General features: G+C 50.0%; 1 protein-coding gene across 1 annotated transcript; it reads right to left on the bottom strand.

Annotated features, from left to right (window-relative positions):
- Positions 1-3,969: 3,969 nt before the first annotated feature.
- On the bottom strand, positions 3,970-15,616 carry IPP (intracisternal A particle-promoted polypeptide). Its single transcript, XM_083158244.1, has 8 exons — positions 15,481-15,616; positions 14,509-14,967; positions 14,282-14,437; positions 11,219-11,386; positions 10,833-10,970; positions 9,187-9,309; positions 6,756-6,976; positions 3,970-5,796 (listed from the first exon to the last, which is right to left on the bottom strand). Exons 1-8 carry the CDS (start codon positions 15,614-15,616, stop codon positions 5,572-5,574), a joined length of 1,626 nt encoding a protein of 541 aa, XP_083014370.1. The 3' UTR covers positions 3,970-5,571.
- Positions 15,617-19,318: the final 3,702 nt, after the last annotated feature.

A 19,318-nucleotide genomic window follows, 5' to 3' on the forward strand; every position in this document is an offset into this window, starting at 1 on the left:
CTCCTTTATGGCTTCATTTGAGCAAGTAGACATTGTTACTGTGTGTTTTTGCTGCACTCCACCGCAGTATAACTCATAGGTGCAAAACCGAGTCCTCATTAAAAAAAAAAGTTGGAAGAAATGTTTTTCTGTGCAGAGCAAAAAAGTATGGAACCGTAATAATCTGTTATCCGTTTCACTGCACACATCTTCCGCAGTGCTTTACAGAGTGTATTTGAACATTCACATCAGTCCCTGCCCCCTACCACATATACACGCACACACAGACATTCTAGGGTTAATTTTGTTTGGAGCCAATTAGACTAGCTGTATATTTTTGGATTGTGAGAGGAAACCGGAGTACCCGGAGGAAACCCACGCAAGTATGGGGAGAATATACAAACTCTGCACAGTTAGAGCCATGGTGGGAATTGAACCCATGACCTCAGTGCTGTGAGGCAGTAATGCTAACCGTTACAGCATCCGTACTGCCCCGTATATATAACACTTGGTGGGAATAGAACCCATGACCTCAGCGCTGTGAGGTGGTAATGCTAACCATTACAGCATCCGTACTGCCCCGTATATATAACACATGGTGGGGATAGAACCCATGACCTCAGCGCTGTGAGGTGGTAATGCTAACCATTACAGCATCCGTACTGCCCCGTATATATAACACATGGTGGGGATAGAACCCATGACCTCAGTGCTGTGAGGCAGTAATGTAACCATTACACCGTCCGTACTGCCCCGTATATATAACACATGGTGGGGATAGAACCCATGGCCTCAGTGCTGTGAGGTGGTAATGCTAACCATTACAGCATCCGTACTGCCCCGTATATATAACACATGGTGGGGATAGAACCCATGACCTCAGCGCTGTGAGGCAGTAATGCTAACCATTACACTGTCCGTACTGCCCCGTATATATAACACATGGTGGGGATAGAACCCATGACCTCAGTGCTGTGAGGCAGTAATGCTAACCATGACAGCATCCAAAGTGTGTGGTAGTGAAATAAAATCACCCATATTAGAATAGCTCCCCGTGTCCCAGCAGCAGTAGACTCCAGCTTCACCGCCGGATGTCACTGGCCCGGACCATGGATGCATGAATCTCCCATGGTCTAAATATACTGTGTTGATAATACACGCTACACCACCTGAATAACCGTCCCTAATTCACCATAGGTGGAACTGTGCCATTGATGGCTATCTACAATGCATCCCATGTGTCAACATGAACACCTAATGGGGGGGTATTCAATGCTGTGGGCGAGCGGCGGCAGCGAGCAGGGCTTCCTGCTCGCTGTCACCACTCACCCTTTCAGTATTCAACGCACCCCCCCTCATACGCCAATTCCCCCTTGCTGTTTTTTTGAGTGAGGGGGAATTGGCGTATGCGGTTCCAGAAGCAGCGAGACTCGCGGCTAAATACAGCGGGTTTTCTGCATTAGCCGCAGGTCACGCTGTTTGGGGGAATCCTCGCCTTCCTTTGACGGCGAGGATTTCCTCAGAATGTTGAATAGAGCGAGCGGCTGGCGAGGGGGTTAAACAGCGAGGATTGATGGTTTTCTGCAATCCTCGCTGTTTAACCCCCCTCGCCGGCCGCATTGAATACCTGCCAATAAGTAAGTATACCATGTCCTCTCACATGGCTGGACTCACTTTAGGTGTCTAACTAGATGCGACCACATGATTGTTGATCTAGACCACGGGTGTCAAACACAAGGCCCGCGGGCCAAATCCAGCCTGCGCGAGGAGATAGCACGCAGGGCAGTGTGTCCCAGCTCCTGCCTAGGCCACCTCCTCTCACCCACCCCACCGCGGCCGCCTTACCTGTTCCTCCACTGTCGGCGGCCATGTTCCCGTAGGCACATATGTATGCGGCTACAGAAACATGGCCGCCGGCCTCCACGGCTACGTGGAGGAGGGCCCAGCCGCCTGTTCCCTCTGATGCCCGGCAGTGACAGACACTGGGTGGGGACATCATGACGATGACGCTGCCCGCCCATGCGTCTGGAGAGAAGAAGGAGCAGGTAGGGAAGCTGGACTGGGAGTCGGGGACAGTGTGGCCGCAGCAAGCAGTGAAGAAATGCTGGAAGCCGCAGGACAGACGGAGAAACAGTAAGTGAGGATGAGGATCACACTCACAATAAAAAAAATATATATATCTGCTGTTTCCTGAGGTGTCCCCGTGTATAATAATAATGCCATGACACCACAGGCTGCTCCTCCTGTATAATCATTTATGTGTCATGGCATTACTTTTATTATATTATACAGGGGGAGCAGTCTGTGGTGTCATGGCATTATAATTATACAGGGGGACCTACAGATACAACCGGCCCTTTGAGGGTGACCAAACTGCTGATGCGGCCCCCGATGAATTTGAGTTTGACACCCCTGATCTAGACTAAGTCGACTGGTTTTGCAATTAATGCAGCAGTGTTTGGCATGTACTGTTCATGGAAGCAGCTGTTTTTCTGTCACATGATTGTAGTACAGTATGGGCTAAATGGTTTAATGCTCAGGGAAGTAATCACAAAGTTTAATGCTACAGACTCCTGAAAGAATTTTGATGCAAGTTCTAGTATATGCAAAGTGTTAGAATTAAAGGTACTCTTTACCTAGGACGGCGCCCATCGCATGCACTAAAGTAACGGGTGCGACGCGACCGACGCGATTTCCCATAGGGATCAATGTTAAATTTTTCAATGGACGCGATTTTTCAGTTCGATGCCCGCGATTTTGCCATAGGAAACAATGTTAAATGGGCCACAGAGCCCAAATAGGCACCCTTAGCAGTGAAATGTCCCCCACAATTGTTAACGGCACCCCACGATCCACGCGAACCCGAAGCGTGGCGAGCGCAGTGAGCCCGCGAGGGGCGGCGGTACGCGTCCTCCGAGCTTTTCATACCCCCACTATTCACGTCGACGTGGAGTTGAGAATAGAATAGTGTGGCGAGCGCAGCGAGCCCCGCGGATACCTGTGAAGCCCGCGTAGGGCCGCGTTTACCTGTGAAGGTATCCGCGTCCGCTCGCCACGCTTCGGGCTCGGTGGCTCGCTGCGCTCGCCACACTATTCTATTCTCAACTCCACGCCGACGTGGATAGTGGGGGTATGAAAAGGTCGGAGGACTCGTACCGCCGCCCCTCGCGGGCTTGCTGCGCTCGCCACGCTTCGGGGTGTCGTTAACAATTGTGGGGGACATTTCACTGCTAAGGGTGCCTATTTGGGCTCTGTGGCCCATTTAACATTGTTTCCTATGGCAAAATCGCGGGCATTGAACTGAAAAATCGCGTCCATTGAAAAATTTAACATTGATCCCTATGGGAAATCGCGGGCATCGCGTCGGTCGCGTCGCACCCGTTACTGTAGTGTATGCGATGCCCGCAATTTTTTACACCCGATGACCGCGATGGACATCGTGGGCGCCGTGCTAGGTAAAGAGTACCGAATTAAAAATACAGACTGTAAACTTCAGCTGTTGTGTGTGTGCAGATTCACAGTACATGCAGAGGTGTCTGGCTACATATAAATGAATTCAGTAGTATCTGCTTTGGATGGTCACTACGGATGAAAGGTGCCTAAACACGGAACGATTTGACGCACAATGTGGGCGTTCCGTGTATCTTTAACGATGCACGTACCCACCGATCATTAAGATTGGTCTATGATTTTCCATGCATACGGGAAGATCATAGACCAATCTTTTGTCAAATGTTTGTGTGCGCACGGTGAACAATTTGATACACTCGGGAACGATGTTGGATCATTTCTGGCATCATTCCGTGTCAGCCTGTGGCTCTCCAGCTGTGAAACTACACATCCCAGCATGCCCTGCCAATTGTAGCATTCACTAATAGCAAAACTGCAGTCCCTCCCGGGCGGCTGATGAATCGCACCATGTGTACACACCATTAGAAGCGACTGAGGCAGCCTCTGTGCTTTAGTGTAGTATATAATAACTGATACCACCGATGTTACTTTTTTTATTACATACAAAACTCCAACATAAGGAAAAGCTTCCACAAGTTAAAAAAAAAAAAAACATTCATACAAATTCGGCGTAACAAAGCTGTTCCAGACTCTGTCGGTGAATCTGAGACCATCAGAAAACTATAATAAATGTGGTAATTCTCAAGTGTTCGGAGGTTGGACTTCGATGAGATGCTTAGAATTTTGTTGAATGCACCTTTTTATGAAAACTTCAGTCTCGCCGGCCACCTAGGTGCAGTTGAAGTCAGGAAGGCTTCCTCCAGCCTGAGAGCAGATCGGCCACATGTAACCAGCTCACACACAAAGCAAGTTGCGGAGAGGCATCCAGTGTGCTTGGTAAATTAGGCCCTGAGGGAGCAGCAAGACCGGACAGTCCCTCACTCCTCTACAACGCTGGAGACGCCAATGTCAAATCATAAAAACGGCTTTATTGCTATTTGAAATGTTATTTTAATTCTTTATAACTGTCTTTAGCTTGTCTACTTTTTTTATAAATCGTTTTTCTTTTTTTAAATTGCTTTATTGGAAGAGTAAAAGTCTCAAACATATTGGCCCCAAGTGCAATATTACCCCTTATTATAGTTCCGAGAGTTTCCGCAGCCACGTATGTGCTATGTATACGTTAGGTTTCTATTTACGGAAGCAGCAATAAAATGATTTATACTCTGCAATGTACCATCATCCTGATGTACCAAACTATGACTACACCGCTGGCTCTGCAACCACCAGCACAATGTTACTCTTCATAAAGTGGCTGTGTCTGCCACCTACCGATACAGCACCAAGTTCCTCATCCAGCTGATGGGCTCTCTGGTTATACAATAACCAAGTTAAAACACCAATGACCACCAAATAGCGGCTGACACTGATCTGGTTATAATGCCAAACAGCAATCGACACCATCTAGTTATAACGCCAAACAGCAACTGACACCATCTGGTTATAACGATAAACAGCAACTGACACCATCTGGTTATAACGGCAAAACAGCAACTGACACCATCTGGTTATAACGGCAAAACAGCGCCTGACACCATCTGGTTATAACGGCAAAACAGCGCCTGACACCATCTGGTTATAACGGCAAAACAGTGCCTGACACCATCTGGTTATAACGGCAAAACAGCGCCTGACACTATCTGGTTATAACGGCAAAACAGCGCCTGACACTATCCGGTTATAACGGCAAAACAGCACCTGACACTATCCGGTTATAACGGCAAAACAGCGCCTGACACCATCTGGTTATAACGGCAAAACAGCGCCTGACACCATCTGGTTATAACGGTAAAACAGCGCCTGACACCATCTGGTTATAACGGCAAAACAGTGACTGACACTATCTGGTTATAACGGCAAAACAGCGCCTGACACTATCCGGTTATAACGCCAAACCAGCGCCTGACACTAACTGGTTAATACGATAAAAAGTGACTGACACCATCTGGTTATAACGGCAGGTACACCTGACACTCTGGTAAGAACACCAGGCACCCCTCACAGTGACTGCTAGGCCTTCTAGCAAGCCTGACATTTTCGGGCTGTACCACCGCCAAGTAAGGCAATCAGCACCGCACACTGTCACAGTACAGCCAGGCTCCCCTCACAGCGACTTGTAATCATGCTGCCGATTTCAGTCCATGAATCTGTGTGCGGGTTATAAACTTCTACAGAGTCTGAGGTCACAGGAGCCACAAAATTCTGGGCGGTGGCTCTTCCCCCTGCGGCGTACAGCAGCCCGTTCACACTGATCACCGACACGCCGGCTCTGGAAATCTTCATCGGTGCCACCTCCAACCATTTTTCCTACAAAACAAAAAGAACATGAGGAAGATCAAAGCCTCGGATTTGAGTTGCAGATCTGCGCTGGTCAATCCTTTTAATTTGTGTGGTAGATTGGTGTCAGGACTTGCTGTGTACAAATCAGCCCTCCACCTATACCAGGCATAGGCAACCTGTGGCCCTCCAGCTGATGGGAAACTACAAGTCCCAGCATGCCTTGACACAGTTTTATGGTTCTTGTGTAGTTTCACGGCGCCAGCCCGCAGCGTGGGCGCCGTGAAACTACACAAGTACCGTTTTACTACTAGGGAGAGCAAAAACTGTGGTACGGCATGCTGGGACTTGTAGTTTCACAACAGATGGAGAGCCGCAGGTTGTCTACGCCTCACCTACACAGATGGATGCCGCTGTAGTTTCCGGAATGTACGTTATACGTGAATGCAAATTTGTGTCATTCTAATAACACACTAACATGTAATCAGGATCATTTGGATTAACGTGTTCAACATTAGATGTGAAGCCAGTTCAATATGAGGAGCGATGGCACCCGGCGGGGTAGCTGATATCAGGCACGATGGGTGGAGGGGAGTGCGAGGACCACGCGGCTTTCGACCCAAGGGGTCGCACTTCATTAACGATATACTGCCTACACACTAGACGATATACGTGATAATGTCATTACGATATGTCGTTATTTTGAATATTATGTAAAAATGAAATAATCTAGGACTCAGAATACCCCACAGGGTAAGTGTAGGTAATAAATTGCAGTGGAATGTTAGATAACAATGTTTAATAAACAGGGCCCCCAGCGCCATGCAGAACACATGTTCTAAATGCTGGGATCTCCCGGCTCTGTGCGCGCCCACACTAGGCGTTGTTAGGAGACTGGCATATGTGGAGATTGCCCTAGAACATTTGGCAGTGGTTGAGCCATCTTGTGGCTATCACATGTAAAGCATAAAAGAACGTGGGCTTAGTACCTCCTCGAATGAGAACCTTTCCACCGTGTTCAGAGCGTCCTGCTCCTCGTTCCAACCGCCCACTGCATACAAGCAGTCATTTAAATAGGCAACACCCAGATAAGCCCTTCGGGTGCCCATAGAAGGAAGGGCAGTCCAACGCTTGGCAATGGGATCAAACACTTCTGCTGAAGAAAGTTCTAGCCCCTCCTGACCAATTCCACCGACGACATAGATCAGCCCTATGACAGAAAGTTACAATGAGCAAAGCCAATTCATTGCCTCCTCACTCTGTACAGGATTCAGTGCAACAGTGCCTCTAGTGGCTGAATACTCACAGTACAAGGCACAATACTTTGTGTTATCCACCTCTAACTTGTACAAACAATCATTCTGTGACTGCAACCCGGAGTAAGGTCATCTGTTGGTGTGAATACCCAACTTTGTGCCTCGGTTCCGCAACCCTGGCCTTGAACAAGGGCAGGCATGTCCAAACTATGGCCCGCCAGCTGTTGTGAAACTACAAGTCCCATTATGCCTTACCACAGTTTTGCTATTAGGGAATGCTAACACTATGGCAAGGCATGCTGGGATATGTAGTTTCACAACAACTGGAGGACCACAGTTTGGGCATGCCTGGCCAAGGGTATGTGGTCAATAGGTTGTCATGCATTAGGTCAACATCGTCAAAGGTCGACAAGTCAATGGTCAACCTGACCTTTTTCATGATTTTTTTTGTTAAAATCGGTTTTTGCTTCCTTTACCATCCCAGTCGGCATAGAGGGAGAAAATAATAGTGACCATGGCGACCTGATGCACGTCAACCAATAGTGGTAGACCTATTGACTTTCACCCTAGAGCAGAGGTAGCCAACCCCAGTCCTCGAGGGCTACCAACAATTAACGTTTTCCAGGTCTCCTCACAGGTGTTATTGAGTAATGAGTGCACATGTGGTGAACTGTTGGTAGCTCTGGAGGACTGAAGTTGGCTTCCCCTGACCTATACCCCTTTTACACCAGAGCCGCGACCCGGATTATTGCCGCTCCAGTCCGGGCCGGGGCTTGGTGTAAAAGCAAAAAAAAAAACCCGGGTCCTGTGACTCGGTGTCCGACCCGGCAAATGTTCAGGGTCGGACACAGGGCTTCCCCAGAGTCAGGGGCCATGTAAATGGGTAACCCAGGTCATCCGACCCAGGGACCCAGTTCCTCCAATCAGGGAGCGCCAACCTCCGGACAGCAGCGCCCTGAGATCAGTCCAGAGGTTGGGCAGGGGCTGCGTACAGCCTCCGCTGCTGTCTGTGGTACTATGCAGACAGCAGCAGAGGTGAATGGATGCCTGTGTGCTGCATCCATTCACCTCATGGATGGAGGCTGGGGGCATCCCAGTAGCTTACCTGGGTGCTGGGCTTGCCCCCAGCATGTCGGTCGTTGTTGCGGAGGTGACGGTCGGCAGGTTTCCCGGGGCTTGAAGATGATGTCATCTCCGAGCACCGGCTCAGGGCCCGAATTCACCAGCGTCCCCTACCCGGTATAATGCCGGGGGACGCCAGTGTAAAAGGGAACAACTACCGGGTTGCATCCGGGTCCAAAAACTCGGGTGCGACCCGGCAGTTTTGGTGCAAAAGTGGTAGACCCTTGAACAGGGTTTATCCCAGGCCTGAGCAGGATATGCAGTGTGAAACGGGATTCCTGGCTCATGTTAAAAGGAGCTCAATTTAAGTCCAATTCATCATCACCCCCCAAAAAAATCCCTGGTAGACGTGACACACAACCTGGGTTTTTACCGGGTATATGCCTCGGTCCGGAAGGGTTATCAACATGGGATACTGGTGTGAAGGGTAAAACTAGGGATAGATGCAAAAACATCTCTAGAACATCTATGACTCCTGCTATGCAGACAATGGGGCTGATTCTAAGTCGGAGAGAAAGTGGCTGTGGTTTAACGATGCCATAGAAGCCAGATTTACTACCGCCCGTCAATGCAGGTATCCGTGGTGCCAGGGTAAGTGCGGCTTCAAGCGGGTAGACGCTCTGCTTGCTGCCCTGTCCATAGCTGCTACACTTTTCAGTATTATTATTGTACCAGCCCCAAGATCCGTTTAAGAGATCAGTCAGGCTTCCCTTCTCTGTATGCAGGAACACCACGGAACTATAGCTATATGACTACACCACGTCCTCAGGACACAGCTGTTCTGTGTGACAGTTACTGCCAAGTCCCTGGCCCAAAACCCCCAATACAGGCCGAAATCCAGCCATGATCCGTCCAACTCCGAATTGGACGCAAAAATGCTTAAATGTGATTCTGCCCTTTATGTTAAAAAATATTCATTGGATTCAGGATCAGCATGAGTTCTAGGATGAAACAAAGACATGTTTCCCATAATACTGCTCTAACAGCCGCAGATAAGACTTCACCTGAATATCATAACCCTAATTCCACAGATATAGGTCACCTTGTCTCTCGCAGCAAGCAAAGTTAAATCTCGGCACAGTCATCTTCCCAACGTTCTGCCAAGTATTGTCCTCCGGTGAAAACCGCTCAATGCCGTTACCAATCTCTGACCCTACCCAGCCACCTGCAGGAAAACATAAGTGATGCGTACATAGATTTACATTGAAGATTTATGGGGCCCACACACGGGGAGATGTGCTGCTGATTGTCCTGGGCGATGCTAGATCGCTCAGAAGGCTCAGCACATTCCGCTGCATAGCAATGTGCTGCTGATCGATCAGTCAGGGCCAGTGTTCTCTGGTGAGAACACTGGCCCTCACACTGGCGATTATAGATTTATCAGCATTCATCACTGTCGCTATGGCCCCTACACACACACAGTGATATAGGGCCATTTTCTAAGCGATATAGAGAGATTGCTTAGAAAATGCCCCTAAATTGCTATGTGAGTAGGCCCCATAACACTATGGGGGTTAGTCTGGTAAGTTTGCAAAAGCAAACTCCTTCTTTAATGAACAAAGCCATGTGCACTGCAGGTGGGGCAGATGTAACATGTGCAAAGAGAGTTAGATTTGGGTGAGTTATTTTGTTTCTGTGCAGAGTAAATACTGGCTGCTTTATTTTTACACTGCAATATAGATCTCAGTTTGAACACACCGCACCCAAATCTCTCCATATGGACATGTCGGACCTGATTGTCCCAGCAGTTCCCTAGGAGGGGTCACATGCAATTAGGCACTTCATGTGCCAAGTTTTGCATGTGATAAATCGCATGCGTTTTATCACATGCAACTCCCGGGGAGCTGCAGGCGGAGGGAACAAGGGGGTGGTGGATGCCGGGGAGGGGACCAGTGAGTGGGGGACGGAAGCGAGCGGGGGATCAGTGGTCTCAGCCAATCAGTGGCTGCCCATTCATTTGTATGGGCTTTATTTTTTTTTATTTAAGTGTGCCAGCTGGCTTCCCCTTCCTGGCTCCCTGGTTCCCTCCGCCGCCCCCCTGCTCCCTCCGCCCGGCTCCCTGGTTGCCGGCATCCCCTGCTCGGCTCCAGGCTGTACATAAGATTTAGCAATTGTTATGTGCAGCATGTTCAACCTCCTGACTCCGATTCGATGTGCACGGGACCGGGCATCGGGTCGGACGGGATGTCTACATGTGCGATTTGGCCCAATTTCACTGCCCAATTCACCATAATTCCCTGAATCGCATAGTGCAGGGCTGGGCAATTGCGGCCCTCCAGATGTTGATGAACTACACATCCCAGGATGCTTTGCATTAGTTTTGCTATGTAGCCATGCTGAAACTGATGCAAGGCATGATGGGATGTGTAGTTCATCAACATCTGGAGGGCCGCAAATGCCCAGCCCTGGCATAGTGTATGGGGGACTTTACTACATATGCCCAATGGATTCTTACAGCCTTCTGCGTGGCTGTGTCATGATATATGATCATGTAGGAAGCCGTAATAAAGGAGGAGAAGTGAGCCAGAGGAGAAGTGGTCCAACCAATCAGCTCCTCTGTAGAATTTTATATTATGCAAATTGTAGATGTTACTTCAGTGCTGATTGGTTACCTCTGGCTCACTTCTCTCTTATCACTGCTTCATACATCTACCCCTCAGTTACTAGAAGATGGAAAGTGGCACTCACCCATAGCGTAGATGACTCCATGACAGGAGCACACTCCTAGGCCGCAGCGTGGCTGGTTCATAGAAGAGACTGCGGCCCACTGCTTGCTCACGGGGTCGTAGCATTCTACGCAGTCAAAAATCATGGAGTCCTTTTCACCTGTGGAGGAAGAGATGTCCGGCGCTTTACATCTGTATAGGTTACACCCAGAACACAGGTTGTTACAGCTCTGTCTGGAGTTCAAATCACTGTATGGATTACAATTTTGTACTTTTGGGAATCATCAAACCAACAAGTGTTGTCCCAAAAATTTTTGCCCATAGTAATCAAGCGCTTTGTAATATGCAGGAGCCATATAATTACCAGATAAGAAATATATTTGGTGGGATCATGTATTTGTGCTGTACCTCCAACCACGTAGATCCTTCCCTCCAGCACGGCTGCGCTCATCCCGCTGCGCGCTTGGGGCAGAGAGGACACCGTGCTCCAGTACTGGCTGAATGTATCAAAGCGCTCCACGCAGCTGAGAGCCCTGCTGTCGCTCCAGCGCCCACCCTGCAAGCGAGTGTATCCCCCTGCGAGAGAGAAGACGCGCATGTTAGATTCTCCTGTGCATACAGAGCAACTCCCGGCACCACACTAGATCCCATCAGCAATCTGCCCATACTGTACAATGCTCATTAATGTACATTAAATGTTAAGAAAACTGTACTACAAATATATTAACATGTCCAATAATAGGTGGATGATGCAGAGTCCGATGCACATGGAGACGCTTTCCTCTATGGGCGTGGCCATCTGCTTACTAGCTTATGCCAGAACCGGCTAAAGATCCCTGTTATACCCCTTTCACACCAGCCTAAATTCCCGGGTTGGATCCGGGAACAACCCGGGACTAGCTCTGGTGTGAAAGGTTCCAGGGACAAATTCCCGGGTTAATTTGCCGGCAATTCAACCCTGCTAGGTAGCAGGGTTGCTCCCGTGTCCTTCCAGGGTTACTGCCTGGTGTGAAAGGTGCAGGGACATGTCCCTGTTTCCTGTGTTGCCTCTGCTAGTGCTGATTTGCTAGCAGGGCAACTTCCTGTTGTGGTGGACACTCACAGACACGCCCAGAGACAGCATACAGCGTGCAGGGAGACAGTGTGCATGTTCTGTGGCACCACAGACCCCAGAAGTTCATTTTAACCCCTGAAAGCCTGCAATGTGTGCCCTTTCTTGGACAAATGAGGAGGTGAGGGAGCTATTAATCATTAGAGGGGAAGATGCTTTCATATGCCTTTTAATTTGTTTTATACAAGTAAACAAAGGCTGAAACACTACAAATGTTTTGTGTCTTAATTATTAATAATCAATAATCTAATGTGAGCCTAAAAAAGGCCATTTTCAATGCTATTCTCATAGAAATGCAGGGTCATACTGGGTTCAGTGTGAAAGGTGCCGACCCGGGTTGTCCCTGCTTCAAAAGCATGTGTGAATGGTTCCCAACCCGGGAATGTCCCTGCTTGTCCCTGGAATTTAATTCCCGGGTTTGTCTCTGCATTTCTGGTGTGAAAGGGGTATTACTGCACGTGTCAGCCGTCTTTATCAGTAGAGGAGGGTTAAAGCTGGACCAGGAACATCTGCATAGGAGAGAGATGCTCCTGGGAACAGGCACAGAGGCAGCAGCCCCTCAGTCTCACTGGGTTTCATGGCAGGAACGTATCCGCTGCAGTTTTAAAGTCCGCAACTATCAACAAGTTGTGGCCATGTGAGGATGATGGTTCTCAGCCCACCTTCCTGTTGTCAGTCTCATTCCTAGCTCCTTCCTGTTGTTTGTCTGTCTCGCTCTAGTTCCCGCTAGCTTACTCCACTTAGGCAGATGTTCATACAGGCACAGAGAGTAGCAAGCCAAGTAGATGTCAGCAGAGTGCGATAGTGCTACAAGTATCACATACAGTAGCAGCAGTTCTATCAGATGGAACACGCCCCCTCCTGGCTCGGACACTCCCTCTCACCACCATCTCTCTGATTACAGCAAAGTAAAGGTTATTTTTTCACAGTTAAACCATTCTCCATATTCATGATTCCCTCCCTCAGTAATAGGTCCCTCCCTCTATATATTAATAATCTCAGCATTTTTGTGTGGCTGCGCGGTGATGTTGCGGCTGTGCTGTGCGATGTTAGAGGTCCCGCTGCGCAGCCACACACCTGCAAGCCCCTTCCGCCATGCCGTACTGAATTAAGAAGAGGATTCTTCACCATTAGAGCAGTACAATTCTGGAACTCATTGCCGGTGGGGGTGGTTGAAGCAACTACTGTTAATGAATTTAAATCACAACTGGACACAGTTTTGGCCTCTAAGGGAATCCTATAGATATGACTTACTCAGGTCAGTAGTTACAAGTGAAATCGGTTGAACTCGATGGACTAACGTTTTTTTTTCAACCTTAATTACTATGTTACTATGTCTGCCTGCCCACCGGCCTGCCTGCTTAATGGCTGCTAAACAGCATCTCCCAGCAGGGTGTGGTGTGTGGAGGCCAATCCCAGGATTAAGAGTATTTCAATCCCCATTCTTGACGTTGGCTTGGGATTGGCTTCCGTATTCCTTAGTAACACTTCCTATAGGTGCCCATACACGCATCGATGTCAGTGTGCTGTGCGTTTTGAACTTCAAGGTGCCATGCGATTTTGGCACTTGAAGTGGATGCAATGCGATATGCTGCGCGGGTGCGATGCGATTTCAGCTTTTTTTTTTTAAGTTGACAGTCTGTAATGGACATCGCATCGTATGTACTCCAAAACAGATGCGATGCAATGAAGCACTGCCTGCAGATACTTTTTGGGCTTTACAATATTGTACCCGCGGGGACTCGTATCGCATCCCTGCAGGTACACGGTGCGATTAAAGCCGATGCGATGCGTCTTGAACTTTAAAAGTTCAAAACGCATGCGATTATCGCCACGTGTATGGGCACCTTTACTTCTATATAATAATCTCCCCACCCTCAGTAGCAGTTGGGATTAAAAACATTGATCCCATAGTACCGCGGAAAGGCGGCAGTAGTTTATATAAGCGCCCCATATTCCCCTACTATTAACAATTTATAAAACTCTGTCTGTGTAATGTACCCAGCGTAGAGAACGCTGCTGATCAGAGTATACGGATGGCCTTGGCAGGTGTAGGTATGTTATGTTCAGAATTCAGGTGTGATGCCCAGCCCCCTCCCCCCTCCGCCATATATGCGGCTCAATCTGTGCCAGACATCTGTTACACTACTTACCAGGGAAGGGAGTCAGATATGATTTCAACTGCATTTCACTGTTGTTTGAAGCACTGATGTTAATGTAGGACTCACAAAAATGAGGACCATTTACATTGAGCTGTGACTTTAAATGCTTTGATCCCAATATAAACTAATAGCTCTTAGTTTAATTTCACTAGATGCATACAGATTAGCAAAAGTATAATAATATCACATCACGCTTACCTATGGCATAGAGGAATTTCCGAGCCTTTCTCCGTGGCCGGACACGTGAAGTCTGCAGGAAGCTGCAGAGTTTCTTGTCCTTGGGGGACAGGCTAGGTTCACAGTATTCCCTCAGCAGAGTCTGCAGCGCCACCCGCAGGCTGAAATCTGTTACTTCTGCAGAGGGAGAGAACATTTCAGAACCCTGGACAGCTCCCACGGGAGGACACTGATGTTGCCTCTTTTACCTTCGATGTTTTTCTGCAGTCTTTGTGGGGGTAACAGGGTGAAGCGCACAGGCTCCAGAACCTCCACTACGTGCCTCTTTCGTGTGGCAGTGTCTTTCTGAAGCCATGTCATCGCAGCGGAGAACACCTGATGCTCATCCTCAATGCACAGCTCTTCACTGCGCAGGATCCGGATCAGCTGGTCTTTGGTCAGAGTCGGGAATTCGTCCCCCATCTGCACCTCTGGGAAATGTGCGTGGATGTAGCTCTCCGTGAACTCCAGGAGGGGCTGGCAGGCCAGCTGCTCGGAGAATTGGAAGAAGCCGATACAGTTTGCTGGCTCAATCTGCTCCTTTAGGAAATCGCAGCACAGCTCCACGACGTGACTGAGCTGTAACATATCTGCTGCTGTCATCAGTTCCTGCACGTTCTCTGTACTGATGTTTACTGAACCTGTGTATGGAAAAAAACAACATCCGTCTCAGAGCGATAGACTATAAAAGTGATCATGATAAAAGTGGACTCTGGATCACCAGATTATGCATCCGGCCCTGAGGCACATTTTCTAAACTGTGGTAGGGGGCACAGAGCGGAGGAGTCAGCACACAGGGGATTGCAATTTCCCAGATGGTGTGGTACGGCGCACGTGCCACATCTTAAGGCGGGCAGCGAGGTCCGTGGGGCAGGCAGCGGGGTCTCTCTGTGGCGCTGGTCAGCAGCGGGTCCAGCAGATGGGAACTGAGTGACTATCGCTATTCGCCGGAGTAGGAAGCGCTGCTGGATTTGAAACACTGGCCAGATGCTGATTGGCTGAGATTCATCCGGCCAGTGTTTTCGAATTCATTAGCACTTTTGACGCTGCTGCACGGCGAATAGCGCTATTCATTCAGTTCCCATCTGCCGGACCCGCTGACCAGCGCCGCAGGGAGTCAGAACCCCGCTGCCCACCCCACGCAGCTTCCCAGCCGCCGCTGCCTGCCCCCGCCACCCAACCAGCTGGTCGGACCCCCGCAGCCCACCCCCCGCTGCACGCGTCAGAGGTCCCAGGACGGGTGGTCGAATGGCCAACAGGTCCGACCACCTGCTCCGGTCCAATGCGCACAGGACCGCGCTTCAGACTCGACGGCATGTCAGGGACAGCTGATTTGGTCCGATTTAACAGCCTGATTGGTTGCAATCGGTCAAAATCAGACCAAATCCGCTCAGTGTATGCGCTAAAGCCCTCTATAAAAAGAACAACTATTGTAAGCAAAAGGTGGACATTGTTCTCTAGACCAGTGGTTCCCAAACTAGGTCAGAAGGCACAGTATCTGTCTAGGATGACCATTCTATGGTCGACTACCGTTAGTTGAGCGCATTTAGTTAGATGCCTAAAGATAGTTGACAGCATCTAGATCAACTTTTTTTTGCTTTAGATAGACTTGGTTCATACTCTACCATCCAAGTGGGCACAGAGGGCAGATGTATTAAGCCTTAACAAGAGATAAATGGGAGGTTGATAAGGAGAGATAAATGTCCAGCCAATCACCTGCTAACTGCCATGTTACAGGCTGTGTTTGAAAAAAGTCAGTAAGGAGCTGATTGGCTGACGTTTATCTCTCTTTATCACCCTCACATTTATCTCTTGTTAAGGCTTAAAACATCTGTCCCAGAGTTATATTATAACAGTGGGCTGAGCACAGCGAGCCATGCGAGGGGTCGAGGTACACTATTTAGTTTCCATGTTGATCTATTTCGACATAGCCACCCAAAAAAAAAAATGGAAAAACTCATGTCAACCTTGTGACTGTCAATCACGCTGCCGTTGACCTAACGCTTGTGTCTAACTTGGTAACTATCGATCTAGACGCTGTCTACTATCTTTAGGCGTCTAACTAGACAGGTTCGATTGAGCATGGTCGATCTGCTATACAAATAACCCCCGGGATCTTGATCCTGCGTCTGGAACTTTCACACTTAACCCATTAAACCTTCTTATAGGTAAAATTGCCGGGTTGGTCGACCAAGGTTATTCGGTTAGGTACATTCACACTGCACCTCGACCCGGGATAACCCGGCAGCAACTCAGCAGTAACCTGGGTTTTAACTGCGGTGTGAAAGGGGTATAAAAGTCCAGGTTTTAAGAATAGCCATACTGGAGCAAAGGTGAACTAATCTCGGTACTTATGTTTTATCTGGGCTCCCATGTTAAATGCACCCCATTTTTTCATACCCCTACTATCCAACTACGCATGGAGTTGATTTTATATAGTATGGCGAGCGCAGCGAGCCACCATGCCCGAAGCGTGGCGAGCGGACGCGGTCTCATAAGAAAAACGGAGCCCAGATATTACATAAGTTCCCTAATCTCTTATTATTTGGCTACATCTGTCACTCAAAGTGTGTCTGACTCTCTAACGCTGGGTGGAGCCTCTGACTCACATGACTGACTCACATGACAGAGAACCAGCCAGTGAGACACCCTCTGCCTCCCATGTTACCCAGCAAAGACACAGCTACTCACCAGACACACCAGGTGAGCGCACCGCCCCCCCTCCCGCGATTCGCGCGACCCCCCCCCCCCGTGATTTGCGTCAAAAACCACCCCCTCTCCGCGATTCGCGGCCCCAGCCCCCCGCGAACACCCCTCCCCGATTCGCGCGCTCCCCACCACCTCCCGCGAACCCCCCTACCGCAATTCGCGGCACACCCCCCACGATTTGCGGCAACCCCAGCCCCCACGACCCCCCTCCTCCCACGATTCGCGCAGCCCGCCCCTGCGTCCCCCCTTCGCGATTCGCTGCAACCCCCCGCGCCCATCCCCCCTGCACCCATGCGACCCTCCCGCGATTCCCCGGCACCCCCCCTCCTGTGATTCGCGGCAAACCCCCGGCCCCGCGACCCCCCCTCCCGCGATTCACTGCAACCCCCGCGCCCCCCTCCCGCAATTCGCAGCACCACCCCGCGACCCCCCTCCCGCATTCATGGCACACCCCCCGGGCGACCCCCACCCCCCCTCCCACGGACACCCCCCAGCCGCCGAGATTCACAGCAACCCACGATTAAATGGCACATGCAAACACTGACATGGCTATGGTCGACAATGAAAAAGGTTGACATGAGTTTTGAAGATTATTTTTCACTTTTTGAATGTTTTCATATTCATTCTCATGTGTCAACATGGACACCAATGAAGTGCCACACTTATATCAACATTTACATGTGTTGACCTTTCTGTGTGATTTTTCTTGTGGCGATTCCCGGCACCCCCCCCCCCCGCGACCCCCTCCCCGCCGATTCGCAGCACACCCCCCGCAATTGCGGCACCCCCCTGCAACTCCCGCGATTCGCGGCCCCACCCCGTGACACCCCCCTCCTGCGATTCGCGGCACCCCACGACCCCCCTCCCTCCACGATTCGCGACAACCCCCGGGCCCCTCCCACGATTCGCGCCAACCCCCGGGCCCCCCGGGGCCGCGGTTCGCGGTACCCCCCCACCCCGCGACCCCCTCTACCGCGATTCCCCCCTGTCATTGCGGCAACCACCCGCCCCGCGACCCACCCTCCCACGATTCACTGCAACCCCCCGCGCCCCCCACGATTCGTGGCAACCCCCCCCGCGACCCCCCCTCCGCAATTCACGGCATCCACCCACGGCCCCTCCTCCCGTGATTCGCGGACACCCCTCACCTCCTCCCTCCCCCCGCGCATCCAAAACACTGACATGGCTATGGTCGACAATGAAAAAGGTTGACATGAGTTTTTGAAGATTTATTTTTCTTTTTTTGAATGTTTCATATTCATTCTCATTATGTCAACATTTACATGTGTTTACCCTTTCTGTGTTGATTTTTTCTTGTGGCAATTTTTTTCAGTGACAACTATGTGCACGTCAACCAATTCTTTGTATAATATATAACACCTGTTCTGTTTTACTGTAGGTGTTTTAAGTCAGATTTTTTGCTGCTACTATTACTGTTTATGTAAATGCATTCTGAATGACAGCAACATCCTACCATCCTTCTACAAGATTATATAACCAACTAGGTGATTCATCGCACCCCGTGCCCCCCCTCCCGCAATTCGCGGACCCCCGCGCACCCCCCTCCCGCGATTCACGCCACCCCCGCGCACCCCCCTCCCGCAATTCACGCACCCTACCACGCCTTTGCGGACCCCGCCCTCTTCCGCGATTCGCGGACACCTGCGCCACCTCCCTCCCTTGATTCACGGCACCCCGCGCTCCTCCCACAATTCACGGCACCCCTAAGCCCTCTCTTAGTCCCGTATACTCACACACCCTATCACTACCCAGCTTCCTGCTCTCCTGAACCGTAACTTCCACCACTGGGGAGTCGCTGACGCTGTTTTGCCCACATGCCCCTATCATGCCTCATAGCACAGCCTCCTGCTCTCATGCACCCGAACTCCCACCCAGTAGGAGGAGACACTGACTCAGGGGCACCGTCCTGTACTCCTGTGCTGCCACGCTGGACCCTCACCCACTGGCAGAAGCTGCACAGTATCTCCCACCCTCCTCTTTAGTCCCCCTTATGCCACACACCCCTATCACTACCCAGCCTCCTGTTTTCCTGTGTCGTGACCTCCGCCAGTGGGGAGCCGCTGACTCAAAAACACCCTACTATACTATTGCACACACACACACCTAAACAACATGCACACACAGCCCCCCCCCCCATCCACAAATGTCACTGTACCATCCACACTATCAATTTACATCTTACTCTGTAACCGCTTTTTAATTAAACAATACAATACACACCCCCTTCCACATCATATGCTCTCTATTTAACACATTTCACCTATAACTCAAGTTGCAATACAGGCATCA

The sequence above is a fragment of the Crinia signifera genome, chromosome 8 (assembly GCF_055691185.1).
Source record: "Crinia signifera chromosome 8, ASM5569118v1, whole genome shotgun sequence".
Classification (NCBI taxonomy): Eukaryota; Metazoa; Chordata; class Amphibia; order Anura; family Myobatrachidae; genus Crinia; species Crinia signifera.

Bases quoted from the DNA above. Each gene is read 5' to 3' on its own strand.
- IPP (XM_083158244.1), bottom strand. From the start codon at position 15,616: ATGCCGTCGAGTCTGAAGCGCGGTCCTGTGCGCATTGGACCGGAGCAG. The intron at 6,977-9,186 runs GTGACCTATATC...TTTCTGTCATAG, and splicing joins TGCTTGCTGCGAGAGACAAG to GGCTGATCTATGTCGTCGGT. The intron at 5,797-6,755 runs GTACTAAGCCCA...TTTGTTTTGTAG, and splicing joins AAAGGTTCTCATTCGAGGAG to GAAAAATGGTTGGAGGTGGC.